This window comes from Syngnathus leptorhynchus, chromosome 5 (genome assembly GCF_054491065.1).
Source record: "Syngnathus leptorhynchus isolate UIUO chromosome 5, UIUO_Slep, whole genome shotgun sequence".
Taxonomy (NCBI): domain Eukaryota; kingdom Metazoa; phylum Chordata; class Actinopteri; order Syngnathiformes; family Syngnathidae; genus Syngnathus; species Syngnathus leptorhynchus.
Window position 1 is genome coordinate 5,549,851 of NC_141199.1, and position 23,488 is coordinate 5,573,338.

The 23,488-nt window shown below is 40.6% G+C and overlaps 1 protein-coding gene across 20 annotated transcripts in view; it reads right to left on the minus strand.

The window, feature by feature from the left end:
• rims1b (regulating synaptic membrane exocytosis 1b) overlaps positions 1-23,488 on the minus strand; it is an 81,847-nt gene that overhangs the window by 33,361 nt on the left and 24,998 nt on the right. For 17 of the 20 annotated variants that reach the window (XR_015066089.1, XM_085912423.1, XM_085912413.1 and 14 more), the window contains exons 3-12: positions 13,077-13,378; positions 10,521-11,344; positions 8,757-8,797; positions 7,747-7,857; positions 6,303-6,402; positions 4,860-4,983; positions 4,708-4,764; positions 2,758-2,804; positions 2,471-2,586; positions 2,243-2,373 (exon numbers count right to left, since the gene is read on the minus strand). Coding sequence is in view for 19 of the 20 variants with exons in the window: in XM_085912423.1 (XP_085768549.1) it covers positions 2,243-2,373; positions 2,471-2,586; positions 2,758-2,804; positions 4,708-4,764; positions 4,860-4,983; positions 6,303-6,402; positions 7,747-7,857; positions 8,757-8,797; positions 10,521-11,344; positions 13,077-13,378 (1,853 nt within the window). In the remaining variant the exon portion in view is untranslated. The remainder of the gene's footprint in view (positions 1-2,242; positions 2,374-2,470; positions 2,587-2,757; positions 2,805-4,707; positions 4,765-4,859; positions 4,984-6,302; positions 6,403-7,746; positions 7,858-8,756; positions 8,798-10,520; positions 11,345-13,076; positions 13,379-23,488) is intronic. The other 3 variants (XM_085912408.1, XM_085912412.1, XM_085912411.1) reach the window with 3 other exon arrangements.

The window sequence follows — 23,488 nt, forward strand, 5'->3', positions numbered from 1 at the left end:
TGAGGCGGACTCTCCAATCTCTGGGGTCGAAGTGACTGAGGTAGTTAAAAAACTCCTCAGTGGCAAAGCCCCGGGGGTGGATGAGATCCGCCCAAAGTTCTTAAAGGCTCTGGATGTTGTGGGGCTGTCATGGCTGACACGCCTCTACAACATTGCGTGGATATCGGGGATGATGCCTGGATTGGCAGACTGGGGTGGTGGTTCCCCTCTTTAAGAAGAGGGACCGGAGGGTGTGTTCCAATTACAGGGGAATCACACTCCTCAGCCTCCCTGGTAAGGTCTATTCAGGGGTGCTGGAGAGGATTGCCCTTCAGGAGGTCGAACCTCGGCTTCAGGAGGAGCAGTGTGGTTTTTCTGCTGGCCATGAAACAGTGGACTAGCTCTATACCCTCGGCAGGATCCTCGAGGGTGCATGGGAGTTTGCTCAACCAGTCCACGTGTTTTGTGGACTTGGAGAAGGCGTTCAATCGTGTCCCTCGGGAAGTTCTGTAGAGGGTGCTTCGGGAGTACAGGGTGCCAGGACAACTGATAAGGGTGGTTCGGTCCCTGTACCATCGATGCTAGAGATGGTCCAGAGTCTTGCCAGAGTTGGACTTTGCCAAGGCTGCCCTTTGTCACCAATTCTGTTCATAATTTTTATGGACAGAATTTCTAGGCGCAGCCGAGGCGTTGAGTTGTGACCGAAAGAACAAGATCCTGGGTACAAGCGGCCGAATTGAGGGTGTCTGGGCTCTCCCTTAGAATTAGGGTGAGAAGCTCGGTCATCTGGGAGAGACTCGGAGTAGAGCCACTGCTCCTCCACGTTGAGAGGAGCCAAATGAGGTGGCTCGGGCATCTCATCAGAATGCCTCCTGGACGCCTCCCTGGGGGAGTGTTCCGGGCATGTCCCACAGGCAAGAGACCCCGTGGACGACCCAGGACGCACTGGAGATACTATGTCTCTCAGCTGGCCTGGGAACGCCTTGGGATCCCCCGGGATGAGCTGGACGAAGTGGCTGGGGAGAGGGAAGTCTGGGAGTCCCTTCTAAAGCTGCTGCCCCCGCGACCCGACCCCGGATAAGCGGAAGATGGATGGATGGATGGATGGATGGATGGATGGATGGATGGATGGATGATGAGGATGCACATTTGCTACCTTTGCAAACACTCACCAAGTTTCGTTGCTCAGTTGGACAAAATAAAGTTAAATTCAAACACTGGTAAACATCACAATTTTGCTCTCTCCCACCCCCTCAACCTCCATTGAGTGCAGTGCATATTTGAAATACTTAGAAATATTAAAAATGAAGATGTATTGCTTGTACATTATGCAAAATGCAATAAAAAACAGAAGAATATGCTTTTAATTTTATGTGGCCAAATGCATTTGAGAAATAGCCGCCGAGTGCAGTGCAAACTGGGGTGTCAAACTTGTTTTTTTCGCGGACCGCATTGTAGTCATAGTTTCTATCGGAGTGCCATTAACCCAAAATCAACCCAAATAAATGCATGAGCACCTCATATTATATCCACTATATGGTACATCACAAACTGACAAATAACTGATTCTTTTCAAATCAGACTAGTAAAAACTGGTCAAACATAAAAAAAAAAAAGATATTTTTGAAAGTGAAGAGAATTTGCAATTCCAGTAATGACACACAAATCTGATGCACAATTTTTCTTCGCGGGCCACATAAAATGATGTGGCGGGCCGTATCTGGCCCCCGGGCCTTGAGTTGGACACCAGTAGCCCTATATACAGGTTTAGTTCAGTGTTCTGTTTTGAATAAAAATTTAATTTCTTAAATAAAGCCCTTTTAAATGAATAATATGGTCACGCCTCCCTCGCTATCACTGAAATCAGATTCTTATAGGAATGAATTTGTAGTAATCGCATAATTTGTATGTATGCACCTATTATATAACTGTCATTGTTTAGCCCACTCAAGTGTCTTTTTAATATGGCGGCGTGAAAACAACTTTTTGTGGTGTGTTTAATGTTTTGAGGAGTAAGGAGCAGGCCATTCAGAGACATAAGATGAGTCCATGGACAATGTAGAGTCTTCAGTTAACGGAGCATGAATAATTCTAGAATGTTAAAGCGAGCCATAGTGCTCTTAGAGAACACGGAGAGAATGTTTATAGACACATTTCTCAATTGAATTACTACTCTAACAGTCTAAAGCTTTGTTTGATCAGCTGTTCAATGACCCACGCATTCCTTATATGAAATAGTGTCATGTGTCTTTGCAGTCCTTACCTTCTGTCAGGCAGGAAGTACATTTTGACATACGGGTTCCTAGGTCGTCCATCCGGTCGGGATGGCAGGTCTATGGCTTGAAGGACGTTGACGATGAGCTGATGGCCTACTTTGTCATACCACAGTTTTACCTGTAAGGTAAGGTTATTTGGAGGCATTTAATCTCTGTCAGTATGCAGAATTAAGATGATGTATTGGTTTATTTATGTCCCTGGTGTAAGTATTTACCGACAGTTGTCCAGGCAACACCAGAGGAAGGTCTCTGAGGGTACCTGGGCTTGTTGGGGACATCACTGATATAGATGGCCGATCCATTTTCTGTGACTCAAAGGAACTAGAACCTGCTAAATGTTGGTAAGTACAATACCATATGATGTAAAACAGGCACTCCAAGATTAGAAAGTAAACATTTAAAAATAAGTTGACATTTTGCTTGGAGGCTTCTTTAAACAGACAAATGTTTAAACATCCTATTTCATGATTTAAAAAAAGAAATACAAATATAGGATACTTACTAGATTCAAGAGGAGGATGCGATGACTCCGGGATTCTCGGAATGTCCCTGTGAAAAGTAGAAATTCCCCAAAGTCTGTCATCTTTCAACGAGCAAGTACCAATTGAAAGACAAGCAACAGTTGCACAGACACAAAAATATATTTAAATAATGTCCAATGTGTAAGCATGTATGTACGAGGTTCGTTTTTTCTTTGTTTTTTCTTTGTGGAGCAGTTTTGTGAACCAATGACTTCATTTGAGGTGCCACCTTCTAATTTTGTAGATCATATTTTTTTTCTGGTTAATCTCAGAGATCTGACACGTTTCATTAAACAATAAAAATATGTCAATATAATGAATAAACAACAGGTTTTCTTTTTTTTTATATAATCGAAGGTTTTTATTTTTTCAGTTCACAGTGCTCAAAGCAAAATTGATTAAAAAATAATGTAATTTTGAGAACATTTAATGTGCAGGCATCAAAAAGTAATACTCAGAAATCTTTTGTGAAAACAAAGGAATACCACTATCAATACTATATCTATTTAGTGTACACTAATTTAACCTTATAAGCCACTCCTAGTTGACCAAAGGCGTATTTTACAGTAACCTAATTACGTTTTCTGGTTGAGTTTAGCAAATAGATTTTCTCTCAAAAGCCCAGACTTTGTTTTAATTTGTCTGCTATTTTGCTGTGCAAAGTCGGATACATTCCGAGAAAAGTGCACTCAATGACCGATGTTGTAAGCCCAAACCCCCCTGATTGTGAATTGTGACTGTTGGAAAAGGTAGAAAAATATTTGTTCACATCCGAGTTCATCTTGGTGCGTTCAAGTTCACAAACCTTCGCCATCTGTTTTAGAGTTTTTTTTGTCGAAAGAAAAGTCTGGCGACTGTTTAGCCAATATTTGCGACCTTGAATGAACCCTGGCCAACCCTGACGAGAATGCAACATTCGTTGCCTTCAAAAACACTCGCAATTGTTCGCCGCTCAGTGGGATAGAGGCTTTAAGTTAACTTAGTAGCATGGCGACTGTCAGGTTCAGAGCGAACCAGGTTTGAGCCGATAAGAGGAGGAAAGCGGTCTGAAAAAAAAGTTTGTGAACATTTCTAGTCAATTGGATAATCGGTGAATGAGTTATTACTTTGGCTATTAAATGCTATCTTGGTTGATAGTTAAAAAGCTGCAAACCGGTCAATATAAGCCTAACTTCCTTGTTCCACATTCTGATCTTTTTGGGCCCGGCAATATTGTCCTACATTGTTTTGATCTCACCATGCTGTTTATCTGTCTGTGCTTGTACTGTTGCATATGGGATGGTAAGAGGAACAACTCCACAACATAGCTGCGTGAGTAGCCAGCCAAAGCTCGTTACTCGCCAGCTAGGTGGTATTAAGATGTTATTCGAGCCTCGACCTCCGACTACCTGCAGTCAATGTCGTGAAAGATGTACGTGTGATACTTTTTGAGGCCGTGCTTGATTCCCAAATATGCTATTCAGTGTGTTCTGATGAAGTACAAACTGCAAATTTTGTTTGGCGAACTGCAATGCTAAATCACTTATTTTGAGCCTATGTATGTATGTATGTATGTATGTATGTATGTATGTATGTATGTATGTATGTATGTATGTATGTATGTATGTATGTATGTATGTATGTATGTATGTGTATGTATGTATGTACGTACGTAAGTACGTATGCATGTCGTATGCATGTACTTATGTATGTGTACATGTGTGCATGCGTGCATACGTGCGTATGTATATGTATGTACGTACGTATGTACATATGTGCGTATATGTATGTATGTATGTATGTATGTATGTATGTATGTATGTGGGTACGTATGTATGTTAAACATGGCGGGAAAAAGCAGGAAAACAATGACAGGGGAAAATCAATCATTTAAAGTATTTGAGGTAAGTTGAAGGGGACAGAGTCTACCAATTAAATTTGACACTACTTACTGATATGCTTTATAAACTTTTCTCAAGAGGTTTTTGGACATAATTCGGTGAATAGAGCTTTCAGATAAAGGAAGAAGAAATAAAAAAATATCAGATGTCAGATTTGTTTTCCAAATAGAATGATTCTTACACATTAATGAAGCCAGTCTTACCCTATGGGTCTTGAAACAACTAGTTCCACTAGAGGCTCAGCTTTTGATTCAAGAATTATGTTGTACACCTCTTTCTTGGTTGCTCCTGGCAATGATTTCCCATTCCACTGCAACACCTCATCACCTGGAACAAAGATTGCATGAACAGGAATGTGAAATAATGATTTTTTTCCTTCTTAGATTTTGGAAAGTTCATTAGGACTTTAAAAATATTTTCTAAATTTTAGCGACCGGTCTGTCACAATAATGTGACCAGCGCAGTGCAGTTGCGCGGTCGGCGGCGCGCGACGGTTGCGTGTTGGGCGGTGCGCTGCAGTTGCGCGATCGGCTAAAATTAAGCTCCCTGCACACTGAGGTAAACTTAAATTTTGTAAAGTACATCAGGACTTTAAAAATATTTTCAAAATTTCAGCGACGGCTCTGTCACAATAATGCGACCAGCGCGGTGCAGTTGCGCGGTCGGTGACGCGCTACGGTTGCGCGTTCGGCGGTGCGGTGCAGTTGCACGATCTGACAAAATTAAACTTCTTGCGCACTGAGTTCCACTTAAATTTTGGAAAGTACATCAGGACTTTAAAAATATTTTCTAGATTTCAGCGACGGCTCTGTCACAATAATGCGACCATCGCGGTGCAGTTGCGCGGTCGGCGACGCGCTACGGTTGCGCGTTCGGCGGTGCGCTGCAGTTGCACGATTGGACAAAAATGCGCAAATGAAAACGTTTTTTTTTTGTTTGGAACGGATAAAAAAAATAATCCATAATTTGTAATGGGAAAACATGATTCGGAATCCGAAAGATTCACTTCTCGAACAGCCTTCTGGAACGGATTGTGTTCGAAAACTGAGGCTCCACTCTATCTATCTATCTATCTATCTATCTATCTATCTATCTATCTATCTATCTATCTATCTATCTATCTATCTATCTATCTATCTATCTATCTATCTATCTATCTATCTATCTATCTATCTATCTATCTATCTATCTATCTATCTATCTATCTATCTATCTATCTATCTATCTATCTATCTATCTATCTATCTATCTATCTATCTATCTATCTATCTATCTATCTATCTATCTATCTATCTATCTATCTATCCATCCATCCATCCATCCATCCATCCATCCATCCATCCATCCATCCATCCATCCATCCATCCATCCATGCATGCATATATATATATATATATATATATATATATATATATATATATATATATATATAAGTATCAGTATAAGTCACCCCCCCCACCCAAATTGAGAAAAAAAAACGCGACTTATAGTCCGAAAATTACGGTAACCTGATTTTTTGTTGTTTAACATTATTATGGTAAATTTGTAAAAAAAAATGTCTCATACGCCACTGAAATAAAACCGATTCATTGATTATTTGCACACAAATAAGTAAATTTGCCAGGGATCGCAGTAAACCTGCTCACCTGCTCTTAGATGTCCCACCACATCTGCCAGGCTCCCTTTTTTTACTTTGGTGATGAAGGCTCCAAGTTTTCCAGTCTCTGTCATCTTCCCACCTACAACCTACACAAATAAGAGGACTGTCACTAAAGACACAATTAACATTATAAATGCCTTTCCCTTATGGGTGAGTTAGAAGGTTAGAAGTATTGACAGTTTTAACGTGAGAGCACATCTGCTAAATGGGCATTCCCTTGGCTGGCGGGTGATGGACGCTTCACATTTAAACCACTCAAAGATGCTACACACACGCATGCATCTAATCAGTTAACACGTCAGTTGCACCGTGGCTTTGTTTTTTGCCAAACGTGTACATCTCTCATTGTTGTTTACAAACAACCCTGGTACTCTCTGACTTGTAATGTGTTTTTCCATTCGAGTCAGTGATTTTACTGATACCCAATCCCATGCCTTGGCAAAGTGTTACAGAAAAATGCATCATTATCACCTCAAATTAATGGTTATATATACTGTATACCTTTATACAGGTTTACATACACATACATGTTTATGATGTTTATGCATGTGTATGTATAAATATTCTGTACATCACAATACGCACATAAAATGTTTGGGCCAGTCCAACAAATCAGTACCAACGGAATTCCATAACCCCCCTAAAAAACATATGTTTTGGGTCTAAAGTTGATTATACTATGTAAATATATTCAAATACTAAAAATGTGTATTGTCCCAGCTAAAGCAACGTTTTATTGTTATTTAGATTAATATGCAGGGCACTGTGCTTTTAATTGTATGGTCATGTAGGTCAAATTGATGATGGTCATGTAGGTCATATTGATAATTCCACTCAGCTATGTAGTAAGTGGGTGACTTCTTTCGGCAACCACCGGGTAATAAGCTGCTTGTCATCAAATTTACACTCTTTAAACAAAGTGATACTAAATGAAACAAAGTCGTTTGGACGAGTAATAAAACGCTAACTTGTATGTCACGCTCTCAACTCTTTAACAATGCCGTTTTGTATGTAGCTTCTTAAAATCAGGTAAGACACAAATCTTTAGGAATATCTTTTGGCTTTGCCAAGAATATGGCGGCCTCATATCTTCAAGGCAGAGATTCTGTGTGGAATTATGTGTTTTTGTGGCCTATATTTTCCACCCTTAAAGACGAGGTAACAATGTACCAGCAAATTAGAGAAGCGTAGTATTCGTGAGTACATGCATTTGCATGTTAGTACACAAGAAAGAATGTTCATTCCCATCTACACCTACAGTAATGATGATTGTAGAAACAGCCGCTCACCACTTTGAAGTCTAACAACAGTGTTCAACAATTTATGTATACTTTTGTTTACATTCAACCTTGGCCTACTATAAAATCAATCAATCGCCGATTGAAAAATTTAGTACATTGTACTGCATGCGACAAATCATCTCTGCTTACTTTTAGGCCGAGGAGTGACCCAGCTTCTCGTGGCATGGCTGATCTCTTGCTTAGCGTGATGCGTCCAATCAGATGATCACCCTCTTTTGATGGCTGCCATGTTACAGGATGCTAAAGGGATCAGGTACAGTGATATTACCAGAAAAAAACATTTCAGAGAATATGCCATATTAAGACAACACTTTAAGACAAAGACAAGAACGTTGAAGCAGAAAGGTTTTCTAATAGCAGACTGTTCTAGTCCCTATTCCCTGCAAACAGTGGAGATCCACTATATTGCAAATTCACGTATGAGCTTTTTCAGTCTGTGATCTATGACGATAACTTCAGTGTCATGTTACGTCAAATGGATGCGGTAGTGACAGATACGGTATTATAGTGTAACTGAATGTTTCACGTGTATTTTGTTGTTGTGCGTTAATATTGAAGGATGTGATGAGCATTTATGTTACGTTGACTACGGTAAGCACCGTTATGTCTGAGCTCTTGAACGCAACATTTGTTTGCGCGGATGGAAATCTAAGAGAGACAGGAGAGCTATCAAGTTAAAGAGAAGTGCGTGTGTTCTTAATGATGTCCCAATACTTTTTGTTCTGGGTCAGCTACAGGGACATAGTAGCTGTGTTTTGTTGTCATTAAACGTAATTCATTGACTAACCCAACCGTGATCCTTGGAAGATGCCACGTTACGATAACAGAGGAATATGATGGCAACCCCACTACTTTTTGAATCATAGTAAGCGATAATAATTACCTTACAAATTTCAGATAAATTTGACAATAGATACATATATTGGAATTAAAGCATGCATTCTTTCACAGTAAACATCTATACAATGTGACAATATTTGTTATTGTCTTTCAACCTATTTATAATGCCCCCCAAATAATATTATTGAGAAATTAGGTTCTCCACGAATAGTTAAATCGTTAATTTAATCAACAAATCAGTAATTACCAATTGTATCACGCAAAAATGGGACTAAAATGAATGTTCTGCTGAAACTCACATGCCAAACTGTAGGATCCAGCGGATGACAGTCCCAGTCACCTGCACACAAAAAAAATACTTTTACACATTTTGCCATTTCGAGAATGAAAAGCAAAATAGACAAAATATGTTTAAGAACTATGGTTTGCAAAGAATGGAGTGGTCTGGTGATTATTCCCACAAGCATTATACCTGACTAAATGCATTGTAACCAACACAATTTTAGGGGTACTAGACAGATACTGTAACCTGAACCTCTTAAAACTCTTGTCCATGGAACGTATTGTGAACTGCTCATACTTGCTCATCTGAATAATTTTAGAAGGCGTAAAACACCTTCATGACTGTCAAAACATCAGTAACCTCTTTAAAACAAAAAATACATCGCAAGAAGATCCCAAGAACTTGATTTTTTTTTTTAAATAAGTAAAATTTGAAGGTTTGGATGGAAATGTGGAGAAGAAGAGAAGGAAACACAAAATAGCGCATGGTTTCCTTTTTGTGTGTTTACAGCAGTCTAAATTAAATTTCCCCTTGAAAATCACAACCAGAGCAAAATGGAAATACGTATTTGTTGAAGAAATAATGTATGCATTTTTTTTCAAATTAACACAATGGTGTGTTTTGATTACATACCGTGCCTTACAAAATTTTCAAAGCAGAAGTAATCAAGTCACAGTTGTGAGATACAGAGGAAGCTGAATATTTGAAACACAAGAGTGTTTAAAAACAGGTAATAATCACATTCCACACCATGTACCCATTACTAGTCCCTGAGTTATAGTAATCTGGATTAAAACATCTGGAACCCAACCCTATCGTTACCAGTCACAGAAATAATCTCCGGAGCACAATTATTTTTATCTACAGCTTCCATAAAACGGATGATCCCCTATATGATGCTTTCTAGCATAGTCAAATATCACTGACACAGGTGGGAGCTGGTGAATACTATCAAAAGGTAGCCAAATATTTTACAGCATGCAACATGCCTTCACTTTAGCTTTTGCATCTGGCAGTTTGTCAAGCATTACATAGCAATAGAAACACTGACCTAATTCCATAAATCTGCTGGCCTAAATCACAGGGTCTCAACAAATAAAGGAGCGCTGTCCTTAGAGCATCAGAAGCCACCCCACAGAAGTGTCAATGACACTGCACTGCAATGTGCTGTGTGCAGGATCTATGCATGTGGTTATCCCCCAACCCCTATTGTCCAAATGTACTGTGTATGCTATACATGTACATCCCAAGAGAAGATACAAAAAATGTTCTGCTGCAAAACGTTTTCACAATAATTTTTTTTGGCCCCCCAAAATGGGCAGGTTGCATCAAGAAGGACATCCAGCATTAAAATTGTACCCAACAAGTGCGACTCAGTGTGGCGACACCTGATGGTAAAATAGGTCACGATAATAAAACTTTACTGTGTGTAAAATTATCCCTTTTTGAATAATAATGAACCATCAAATTCCTTGTCGTGCCACTGTAATATTTGGGATATAGGCATAACCTGCTTATGAATATGAAGATGAAGGGAATTCAATAAATGAGTCATTTTTTTGTAAAGTGAGATTGCAAGATTACGGATAAGCGTGTGAGCTTGGAAACAGCTGCTTCAACACAACACAGAGTTTTGGTGACTATAAAATGCGTCTAGAAAGTGAGGGTTATTATTATTGTAAATAATAAAATTATGGAAGGGCAAGGATGAAAGTAAATGTCAAATGAATTTTGATAAAATTGTATAAACTAGTACGGAGAGCACATCTGTGTGACTGACCTTTCTCGCTGACGCTTTCCATGTCCACGTCCTCACAGCTGGTGTACTCAGGCGTGGAGCCGCCCTCCTCCTCTGAGCTGCTGATGGACATCTGCCTCTTGTTTACTCCGCGTTTGCTCTTGTACGACCGTGAAGGGGGCGGCCGCAAAGACTCCGACTGTTCTGAACTTTGTGAGTCCTTCCTCAACAGGTTGTCTTCACCTTTGTCTCTTGCTGTGTGTGTTACACCTGGTTCAAAGAAGCCCTTCTTATCTGGAGGCACCGTTCCCCCTGGTTCCCCCACGGTCCTTTCAACAGAGTATGCTCGATAGTTGTCTGATTGAGCATTGCGGCTTCCTCTCCTGGTCAGACGGTTATCAGACACTTGCGCTTCACAGCCTCCTCCTTCACCAGGCCCTAGTCCGACCTCGTTGATTGCAAGATCACTGTGTCTACGTTCGTGGCGGACCTTAGATACCTTGGCATGCATGCGCATCTCCTGTTCCTCTTTTTGTGGCTTCACAGGGTATCGAGCAAGGTTGGGGTCACTACGATAACGGTTCTGGAACTCCTCCTCACGTCGCTGCCGTTCCCTTTGTTCATCATCCTCTGGCCGTCTTCGATTTCTTTCTAATTGACCCAAGTTGTCCTCCCCATCATCATAGTCCTGAGAATGGATCTTTTCCAGCCTGTGACCATCTTGTGGCTGTCTCTCTCGTCGGTCACCAGGGCCAAGCTTCTCATCCAAAGACGACTGAGATGATAACTTTCCAGCAGACCTTCGGCCAGTACCACGCCCCAGGCCTCCTTTACCATTCTGTTCATGGTACGAAACTGGCCGTTTTCTGGATGAAAAATAAATAATTAGATAATTAGACATACAAGCATTACACATATTTCTTCCAAGAAACTCATGAGGTTCATGCGGTCATTGTGTCTTTAAAGAGGATTGAACATTTTTAAACAAGACCCTGCAAAGCAAAATTCCATTTATCTTGATACTAGAAATTGATGAACAGAGAATTGAAAAATAATGGTGATGCATCACAATTGGAGTAGAGTTACTGGTGATCCAAATCCAAATCTGAGGTCGTAAAAGGTTATGTAGGGAAGAGATTCTTCCCCAAGTGGAGGAGTTCAAGTACCTTGGGGTATTCATGAGTGAGAGAAGATAGGAGAAGGAAATTGACAGGCAGATTGGTGCAGGATGTGTAGTGATGCAGACTTCATTGTCATGCTAAAGGAGCGGGGAATCTCTTGATTTACATTCCCCAACCTCACTACATTCCCCAACCTCACAAATTGTGGGTTGTGACCACAATAGAACAAGATCCCGGATACAAGCAAACAATTTAATTTCCTTGCAAGATGTCCGGGCTCTCCCTTGGAGATAGGGTGAGAAGCTTGATCATCGAAATGGGCTGAGAGTTGACAATAGGAATCAGATGAGGTGGCTTGAGAATCAGGTTAGGATACCTCATAGACACATTCGTGATGAGGTTTTCTGGGCATGGCCCACTGGGAGAAGGCCGGGTACGACCCAGGACGCACTGGAGATACATTGTCTTTTGACTGGGCTGGTTAGTTGCCCTCACTCCTCCTAGAGAATATACTAGCCAGAAGCTTGACCCCGGGAGCTTTATGAGTGCAGACTCACCCCTCGCCCTGTTACTATAACCGGCATTAGCCAAGGTCCGATTAGCGGATATCTGTAAAGATTATCCTGTGGTGTGGAGTGTATTAAAAGTGAGAAGTTTTTTCCCTCAAAAAAGGAATGTAATCCCTAGACCACGTACCAAACTCAAGGCCCGGGGGCCAGATACGGCCCGCCACATCATTTTATGTGGCCCGCAAAGACAGATTGAGCATCAAATTCATGTGTCATTACTAGAATTACAAATTGTCTTCACTTTTAATAATATCTTTTAAAAAAAATATTTGACCAGTTTCTACTCGTCTGATTTGAAAACGAGTTATTTGTCAGTTTGTTTTCTAGCTTTTACTGTATATAATATGAGGTGCTCATACATTTATTTGGGTTGACAGTCATAATGGCCCTCCGAAAGAAGCTATGACTACAATGCGGACCGTGAGAAAAATGAATTTGACACCCCTGCTCTAGACCATGAACCAGGCTCCCTCTCACAGATATGGCCAGGTATCAGCGACAAGGCTCACGATTGTATGGTGTGCCACTGGTCATAAAAGCAATAAGATTTATTATTAGATTTATATTTGCAAGTCTCCCTCTTAATATTTGGTTTGTCTAAAAATCTGTGTTTGTACAACACTTTGGGTGGAAATATAACTAATTGTTAAGTGATGAGGGAATCTCTCTTTGAATGTTCTAGAGTCCCGTTTGAATTCCAGCATTCTATGCAGCATTAATGGTGCTTGATTTCCCAAACAGATGTCATGTCATTTTTACTTAGCCCACAAAAAAAATTAAGACTAAATCGAGAGTGCCTTTGTTTATTGTAGCCAAGTCGAGTACCTGTTTTGCGACATTTAGCTGTAATTGTTTAAATTCAAACAGAATTTATATATAACACATATTGTAAAAAGAAAACATCTTACTTTTCCCGAGGTGGTACGCTTTGGGAGCGAGTACCAGACATGGTGTCTGGAGCCTTAGAGGAAGTACCACCAGCAGGTCCTTGTGTCCTGTGTGGCAGCTCGGTATTGCTGTTAGTTGTGGAGGATGGAACTTGAGACTTGGAGCGGAGTAGCTTCCTATCCTGTTGGGCCTCACCCACCCTGACTGGTTCATTTAAGGTGAAGCCCAGGTTCCCAGGCCGCACCCCTGACTCTGAAAACCATTCTCCTGATTTGGTGAGAATCTCTTGCTGTTTACGGCACAGGTTGCATACCCACATTACCTGTAGGGGTTCAAAGGACAAATGTGTTTGACAGGCTTGTTTTAGAGGAAACAATAAACACAATTATTGAAACAATAAATAAAACAAAATTGAGTTTTGTTTTTTAAAGCTAAATTAACTTAAAGCTACTGAATGAAGAGTGAACTTGGGAAAGAAGACCACCGTTTTCCTAAGGTCGCTGATATACGGCATTGTTTTTGAGCTGTGTCTGTAACTCATTTACATAAAGCATTTAATTATGATAATGTCAATACTGGTATTGTAACAAAATGTATCTATTGAGGGCATCTGTTGGTTTCATTTCACTTTCATTTCACAGAAGATTAAAAATTTTTGATCTATGCATTTTTACAGTTATTCAGCCCTGCTACTGCATCACGTGATGATAGATTGTTATGGACAATGTAAATGATTAAATTTAATTCCTCATCCTCTAAGTCAGACCCAGAGACAGCATCACATACTCACATGGAAGCATTGTTACAGGATATCGCCGCACTTCAGAAGCACAGATGATAAAAAAATTTTGATCTATGCATTTTTACAGTTATTCAGCCCTGCTGCTGCATCACGTGATGATTGATTGTTATGGACAATATAAATGATTAAATTTAATTCCTCATCCTCTAAGTCAGACCCAGAGACAGCGTCACATACTCACATGGAAGCATTGTTACAGGATATCGCCGCACTTCAGAAGCACAAAAGCAGGATTTATCTCCCTCCGTATTTATAATCCAAATGTTCTCAGAAAAAAAAAAAATCCAGAGCACCAAAGAAACACCGTGATCGCTTGTATTCTACAGCAACCCCCATAATTTTAAAACAGGGCACATCTATTAGATAAATCTGCAACACATTTGATGATCAACAGTAGAATGGACTTGGAGCGGTCATCCTAGTAGTTAGCATCAAGCTTGCCGAAGCACATTCATCCTGAATCCTGGGTGGCGCATTTCCAGACAAATCTAAAATAAATCAGATGGCCACAAGGCCCACGTGAACAAGCCACCGCCAAGCCACATACACCACAGTCCCCTTTTATGTCTTTCTCCACCTCTTTATGTCAGAAGAGAGGCTGAGGATTAACAGTGGCCAGTAATCCTTTCAGATCCTCACTATTTTCAAACTCATCATCAGATGACAATAAAAGCTTCCAGTTCTCACTTTTATCTATAGCGCCCGTTTTCACTATAATTTCTTAAGCACAATGACAAAGAATAGAGATTAAACTGAGAGGCACTACATTATTTTTAAGATAAAAATAAAATATAATTTTACAATAAATAACACCAACATATAATGTAAAAAAAACACCTAATTTGTCCCAGAAGATGCTTTCATTTGAGAATCTACAGTAGATACTGAGCGGCTGGTGTGATCCAGCATAAAAAATGTGACCTACAGTGGAAACTAAATTTGCTTTTATGGTAGGACAGAGTCACAACATTTTGCTTTCTATTTGTTGAAATTGTAGATTTCCATCACTTCACTGGTTCTTTTATCTCAATCAGGTAATGCAACCTAAAATGCCTTGTTTGAGATAAAAGAACCAGTGAAGTGATTGACAAGTGAAAACAAAATGAACTTAGTACAACTATTGTAGATTTCCTTTCCAAGATGCGCCGAAAAATCAAAAAATGCATTCGACGAGTCAAAACACAGTGTTCTAATTAATTTTTTGTTTGTAGAATATGAATTAAACATGCAAAGTCCACTCGTTTTTAATCCATCTCAGGGAACGGCAATTTTGCCACTTTTTTTTGTAGAATATGAATTAAACACACAAAATCCACCTGTTTTTAATCCTCAAGGAACGGCCATTTTGCCACTTTGTGTTGACACGAAAATGACATCACAGTTACTCTGTGAAAAAAAATACTGTATTTATACTATAAGTCGCGTACATTTTCATAGTTTGGGTGGAGGGGGGGTGACTTATACTCAGGAGCGATTTATTTGTGTAATTATTCACAATTTCTTACTTGATCATTAACACATTACTTACGTACTTACGAGTATAGTTGATCACTTCACATGATATTTTCACTTTAAACCGCATGAGGGCGCACTATGGCTGTGGAATAATTGGAGCCTCACTGACAATGAGTTCCATTCACTGACTTCCGGAGTCAGGAGATTTTATGATTTGGAGTGACACAGATGGTTCGATAAGCTTGTTATTTATGTTCTAGTTATTTGACATATAGTTTATTTAGAGTAGCAGCGTCTATGTTGTTAGACTTCAGTAGTTTCTGATTGTCTAGCAAGGCCGTGAAGGCAGCAGGGGGAGGGGGGGGACGGGAAGAGCGATCCAGGGCGCTTGCGTGTGTTGGCTCATATGTTGAACTCTCGATTTGTGGCTCTTTAGCCGGTTACGAAACCCATGTCTTGCCTGGTACTTTGGTAACGCTACAATATAGTTATATACGTAGAGCTGTGGAATATTTAGTAGTAGTTCCGGAGTCAACAGCAAGTGTGCATACAGCAGACAGTCAGAATATAGCGTGAGAGTAGTGCAAGGCAGCCAACGCCGCCCAAAAGGTCAGGACGTTATGCAGCCGAGGGCGGATGGGGGAGAGAGTTCAGGATCCTAACAGCCTGGAGTAGGAAGCTGTTAGTTAGTCTGGTGGTGTGGGAGCGCAGGCTTCTGTACCTCTTCCCAGAGGGCAGCAGATCAAACAAAGTGTGAACAGGGTGACTCACATCACACACAATCGTGGTCGCCTTGCGGGTGAGACGGGAGGTGTAAATGTCCTTCAGGGAGGGGAGTGAACCACCAATAATCCTACCGGCTGTGTTCACTATGTGCAGCAGGGCCTTCATGTTGTATTCAGTGCAGCTACCACCCCACACAGCGATACAACTTTCGATGACGCTCTCAATGGTGCCACGGTAGAATGTGGTCATGTGGGCTGGTGGAGCACCTGCTCGCCTGAGTTTCTGCAGGAAGTACAGGCGGTGCTGAGCTTTCTTCGCCAGTGATGCAGTGTTGGTGGTCCAGGAGAGGTCTTCACTGATGTGCACCCCGAGGAATCTGGTGCTGCTCACTCTCTCCACCACAGCACCGTCGATGGTCAGTGGCAGGTGTTGGGCGTGAGTGACCCTTCCAGAAATCAACAACAATCTCCTTGGTCATGCTGACGTTCAGCTGGAGGTTGTTGTCCCTGCACCACGTGGCCAGAAGGTTGACCTCCGACCTGTATTGAGTCTTGTCGCCCTTGGTGATGAGACCCACCAGAGTCGTGTCGTCAGCAAACTTCAGCATGCGGTTGTTGCTGTAGGTTGCAGTGCAGTCATGCGTCAGCAGGGTGAAGAGCAGCGGACTGAGCATGCAACCTTGGGGGGGCCCCGTGCTCAGCGTGATGCTGCCGGAGATAGTGTCGCCAATACATACCACCTGAGGCCTCTGACAGAGGAAGTCCAGAAGCCAGTTGCAGAGGAAGGTACTGAGACCCAGTTTGTCGAGTTTGCAGATGAGACGCTGTGGTAAAGTGGTGTTGAATGCAGAACTGAAGTTCACAAACAGCAATCTCACATACGAGTCTCTTTTTTCCAGGTGGGCGCGGGATGAGTGGAGGGGAGAGCAGATAGCATCCTCAGAGGACCGTTTGGCTCGGTACGCAAACTGGAAGGGGTCAAGGGTGGGGGGGGAGAACGGACCTGATGTGCGTCATGACAAGCCGCTCAAAGCACTTCATGATGATGGGAGTCAGTGCCACATAAACGTATTATTTATGTTATAGTTATTTGAATAATTGTTCATGTTACGTCAGGCCCGTTCTCAGCTCCTCATTTATGTTTGTCACGTTTGCATACCGTATCGTTTAGCCTGTTTTTGCTGGTTCATGTCTGTACTTGGTGTTGGATTATTTCAAATAAATTTCCCCCAAAATGCGCCAAACTCCGGTGCAACTTATATTTATATTTTTCCCCTTTATTGTGCATTTTATGGATGATGCGACTTGTATTCCGGAGCGACTTTTAGTCCGAAAAATACGGTAAGTCCGCTTTTGGTCCGGACCAAATAAGCGGCCTAAAGGACTTTTCTGGTCTGAATACACACATACAAAGCATGCGGGACACCGGCACTCGAGGACCAGAGTTGCCTAGGCACTCGGTTCAATGTTAGGAAGACCTGTCTATTTTTCAAACTTGGTTGAAGATGCATTTTTATTCTTTAGCTTTTGACCCAACATAAGACTGAATTTGTTGTTGTCATGGTGTCAACTTTATATATTCATTATTACTATGTAAGATATATTAGTTTGTGTTTCAATTGACTGTTTTCACTGTCTTTGTAGTTGTATCATTATCTGATATGTAAGGTGTATATGTTAAGTGCTTTGTTACAGCAGCTGCTGTGAAATGCCCTACATAGATAAAGTTGTATTGTATTGTATTGTATTGTATTGTATTGTATTGTATTGTATTGCATTTGGTAAAAATGGATCTGTCTGAATGATTAATGGAATTTGCATTACTAATATCACAGTAAGATACATTACAATTTACTAATCGAAATCTATGCAATTAAAAGGGAGTCATGTGATAAGTATGCGAAAGTAGAGAATCTGGTGCCATCAACTTCTCATCGACGCTACACATTATGAGCTTGTCTCTATTGCATTTGGTAAAAATGCATCTGTCTGAATGATTAATGGAATTTGGATTACTAATATCACAGTAAAATACATTACAATTTACTAATCGAAATGTATGCGATTAAAAGGGATTCATGTGATAAGTATGCGAAAGTAGAGAATCTGGTGCCATCAACTTCTCATCGACGCTACACATTATGAGCTTGAACATGTGAGAGGAAGAGAGAACAGAGAGAGCGAGAGAGAGAGAGAGAGAGAGAGAGAGAGAGAGAGAGAGAGAGAGTCATGAAGCAGATATGTATATGAGACATTTCTCAAGGGAGGCCACACAAAATACCTATTTTACACATGATGTTTGAATTCCCCCTTTTTACATTTGAGTTTTAGTAAAGAGACTGGGGAAATGCCAGGTTTAGGACTGCTAATATAATACATTTGCTCAGTACCTTTTACAGTATCTGTGATGGGGGTTTTTCTTTATGCACCCACTTAATGCAGTCACTACAAATTAAACAGAAATAAAACCATTTAAAATTAAAAATAAAACTTCTAAATTGAGGAATTATGGCACGAAAGTTGCCCACATACCAGTAGAAGGCAGGGAGTCCCCACACAATTGCAGTGCGTACACTTGTTATAATACAAGTTCTAAAATCACATTTACAGTATTGTACCTTGTTATAAAAGAAATTGTTACAATAATAAAATAGTTTAAAATATATATTTACAGTATGTACACTTGTACCTTGTTATAAAAAAGTTGTTAAAATAATAAAAGAGTTCTAAAAACATATTTACAGTATGTATGTACATTAACATTACATTATACTGTGGCACCACTGAGAGCGTCCTCTCCAGTTGTATCGCTGTGTGGGGTGGTAGCTGCACTGAATACAACATGAAGGCCCTGCAGCGCATAGTGAACACAGCTAGTAAGATCATCGGTCCTTCAGTCCCCTTCCTGAAGGACATTTACACCTCCCATCTCCCCCGCACAGCGACGGCGATTGTGTGTGATGTGAGTCACCCAGCTCACTCTTTGTTTGATCTTCTGCCCTCTGGGGAGAGGTACAGAAACCTGCGCTCCCGCACCACCAGACTCGCCAACAGCTTCATACTCCAGGCTGTCAGGATCCTGAACCCTCCACCCTCGGCTGCATAACGTCCTGTACTTTTGCGCGATATTCTGGCTGTCTGCTGTATGTACGCTTGCTCCATTTTACTCCTCTTATTTATTTATTTATTTATTTATTTATTTAGGTTATTTACTTATTACCATAATTATCGGACTATAAGTCATGGTTTTTGTCATAGTTTGGGTGGGGGGGTGCCTTATACTCAGGAGCGACTTATATGTGATTTTTTTCACAAATTTTTAAAATTCAAAAATCCGCGATGTAGTGAAATTGCGATAAACGAACCGCGATGTAGCAAGGGATTACTTTCATTTGAACTGCAAGTGACGTCACCCATGGATCCGACATCAGCATATGCGGTGCATATGCGGCATTGTTTACATAAAGCAAGATCGATGGATTTAATGAATTGGAGTGACACAGATGGTTTTATAAACGTGTTATTTATGTAATACTTACTTGAATAACTCTGAATGTTACGTCAGACCCGTTCTCAGCTCCTCGTTTGGGTATATGTCACGTCAGCATACCGTATTGTTTAGCCTGTTGTTGCTGTTTCATGTCTGTTTTTGGTGTTGGATTTTGACAAATAAAGTTGCCCCAAAAGTGCGACTTATACTCCGGTGCGACTTATATATGGTTTTTTTTCACTTTATTGTGCATTTTATGGCTGGTGCGACTTATACTCCGGAGCGATTTATAGTCCGAAAATTACGGTACTTATTTATCGCTCTTATCTATTCGTTTTCACTCTTTGTGCTATTTGCTTGTATGTATTGTGTTATGTGTCTAGTCACCGTGGGATGGTGGGAAACGTATTTTCGATCTCTTTGTGTGTGTGTCTTAACGTGAAGAAATTGACAGTGAAGCAGACTTTGACTTTGTGACTTTGTGTACTGAAGCTACATCTACATATGTTACACACACACACATATCATATTTATATTATCCATCCATCCATTTTCTGTACCGCTTTGTCCCCACGGGGGTCGCGGGCGTGCTGGAGCCTAACCTAGCGGTCATCGGGCAGTAGGCATGGGATACCCTGAACCGGTTGCCAGCCGATCGCAGGGCACACGGAGACGAACAACCATCCGCACACGCACTCATACCTAGGGGCAATTTGGAGTGCTCAATCGGCCTACCAAGCATGTTTTGGGGATGTGGGAGGAAACCGGAGTGCCGAAGGAAACCCACGCGGGCTCGGGGAGAAGATGCAAACTTCACACAGAGAGGGTCGGAGGTGGAATCGAACCGGCACCCTCCTAACTGTGAGGCGGACGTGCTAACCAGTGCACCACTGAGCCGCTATATTTATATTATTTATACATTATTTTCTGTATGTCATTTATACAACGTATTAACATAGTATTGAGATGTTTGACACTATTATTTAATAATGATAACATATACACTTATCGGGTTTAATATACACTTATTGATTCACAGAAAATGTATGTATGTCAAAAATGAGAGGGTGACACTACTTCGCGGATTTTCACATATTACGGGTGGTCTTGGAACCGATTATCAGCAATACACGAGGGATTACTGTAATACAAATTGGCATGATGTGGATAATATTTAAAAATGTACATGTTGAAAAGAAACAATTTTTAAGCAAACTTGGACTTGACTATTAGTTGCCACCTGTGGTACACAAGAGAGTCGTTTTACGCTCTTAATAGAAAGTGGATCAGGCTAATTTAGATCAGTAACTCAATTAGAGCTATTTGCTATGAAACACTGATAACACTTCGAAAAATGTTTTGGTGTATCCATGGTTTTGTGTATTTGCAGCCATGAGTATTTTAAGAAACGGCGGCTCACTGTTCTACACTGGAAGGCAGTGCTTTTCTAAAAAAAGACAGACTGACAGCATTTGTTCATTTCCTGGATGCCATCTGGAGCTAACATAGAGATGGACAAACACTCACTATGAACAAGCACCAGCAATGGTAGAAAAGTTTGTCAGGAAAATCTTTCAAGCACACATTATGCTTCAATGTTCTGAAATTATTTTGACAGGGGGAAAAAATAACATCAGCATACTGCCTGTAAAATGCAATTTTGTAAAAATGTATAATTTTATAAATGAAATTGGGAGGGATCAGTCTAGAGAGAGCTTATATAAATAGATATTAAATGTTCCTCAACATTCAATTTGCACAGGTTCACAGTGAAGACCAGATGCTAAACACAAACTAGATAGCAAGGAGACAAGACAAAATACAACTGGTGAAAGACATTGGGCTTCTGGAACATTAAACTTTAGGCTACAATGGTCCAACTTGAGTATTGACACTGAGCCAGCCAAGATATACTCAGTACGGTCCTTGGCACTCCCACTGCTGGTCCACAGTTGAGAAAAGATAGCGCGCATCAAACACACATTACAAAAGAAGAACCAAAAATGAGAAAGAGTGCAAAGAAATTGAAGAATCTTATTTGAATGTGATGAAGCGGAACATTTGGGTACACCTAACTTTGTGCTGGTGCACCGCAGAAAAATACTTGGGTGCAAGAGGGCAACCAGTGCAAAACGAGTTATGGTTGTTCTAAAATAGTAACATATACAGTATCTGGGGTATAATACACATTATCCAGTTCAAAGCAGAACTGGTTTCAAAAACAAGCAGGGGAAGCATGCACAGGCATTCATGTATCATAGTCATTTATAACAAAGTTAAGTGACATGCCAACTCAATGTCAATCTCCCAACCCTACATTTGCAACATTTTAAAAGAGTCAAAATCCCCCTCAAACTTGGCACTGTCATGCCTGCAGCCATCGGAAGGGTCAGGATTTGTCAGTCATTGCCTCTGCAGATATCCTATGTCATTGTTCATGCTCACTTTGTCAGGTGACTGCATTCATTCTCAGAATTAGATCAATGAAGTGGTCCACTACCCGGGGACACCTTGACCATACTTTTCTGCAAGACATTTGGAGTGGACTCATCCTTTCATCTGCGAATGAATACAGAGCCAAATGTGGAAAGGGGGGAGGATTCATGCAGCAAATCCATTACCCAAAAAGGCTTACCCTGTCCTTTACTATGAAACACTTTGTGGGAGGAGGAGACAGACAATAGACGTAGTATTAGTCATAGGTTCAACTTCTGAGGAGTCTCAACAGTGACAAAGCTATGGGGAAACGGTAAAGCATCAAACCGTACACGTTGCAACTCTTCGACACACACATCTCTTCTCCGACACACTCATCTATACTTTTTATTAACAAGCATTCAACTTCGAAGAATAAAAATTCAATTGTGTCCTAGTTTGAATGTATTCCTTGTCTAGATTTAATGTAGCCAATGGCTTCATGTTTCAGTGGCAAAACATTACAGTCACATTACACAAAGAACACAAAAAAGATGCTAACCACTTTGTCCTCCTTTGTGGCATGCAGTCCAGGTTGCAGTGAGAATTGGCAGAAGTGAGTGGGGAAGTGGAGCAAGAGAAACAGGAATCCAATAAACATGAAAAGGACAGAGGTTGAATTTGTGATGAAATAGTGGACAGACATGGGGAGAAGAAAGAAAAGTAAGATAGAATAAGGGGAGGAAAGGTGTTGCAAAGATTTGTTAATTACATTTTGCAGATTAGAGATCCCTTTACATTTAGTGAAAGACAGATGTAAGTGGGTGGGATGTTTATGAGCACTGACAGGAATGGCTGCAGTGATTTGAGTTTGTCATTGGCCTGGGCAAATAATCAATCAAATGAATACACTTGAGTTCATTTGTTAGGAGAATTAGTTGTTAGATATTTTATGATGTGACTTCTGTAGTGTGTCTTGGTGTTGTGTACCACGTCCACGAACAAAAAAGCTGCGAATTGAGTGGAGCTAGTTCACAGAAGCAATGCAAGTGTTGTCATATTAGTGACTGGAGCAACTATTTTTCAAAACCACCACTAACAAGTTGGTTTTGAGCTAAAAAACACACATCATAAACTGAATCGTTTTCATGTCGTTGTCCGTATGTCAATAAAAGGAGCCCGGAGGAATGCAATCACGAAGTCAGTCGTGCTGAACATTGTCAAAGACATGGTGTGCATTATCATATCATCATATATTGGAAAAAAAAAAAAAAAAACAGTTATCAAAACTTTTGACCCCGACATACGTATATGCTTCCAACCGACAACTATTTCAATACATAAACCTTGACATATAACAAAACATCATGAGCAAAAAAGAATGGCATTAAACTCAACAGTTACAACATTTTATGAGTAATAATAATGAAAACAATAAATATAGTATTACAAAATGAAAGCGTCCATTTATTGTGTTCATCATAGAGGACAATGGCGTGCTAGGTAATCGGGAGAGCCGGGATTTTTCCCGGAGGGCCGCTCCAA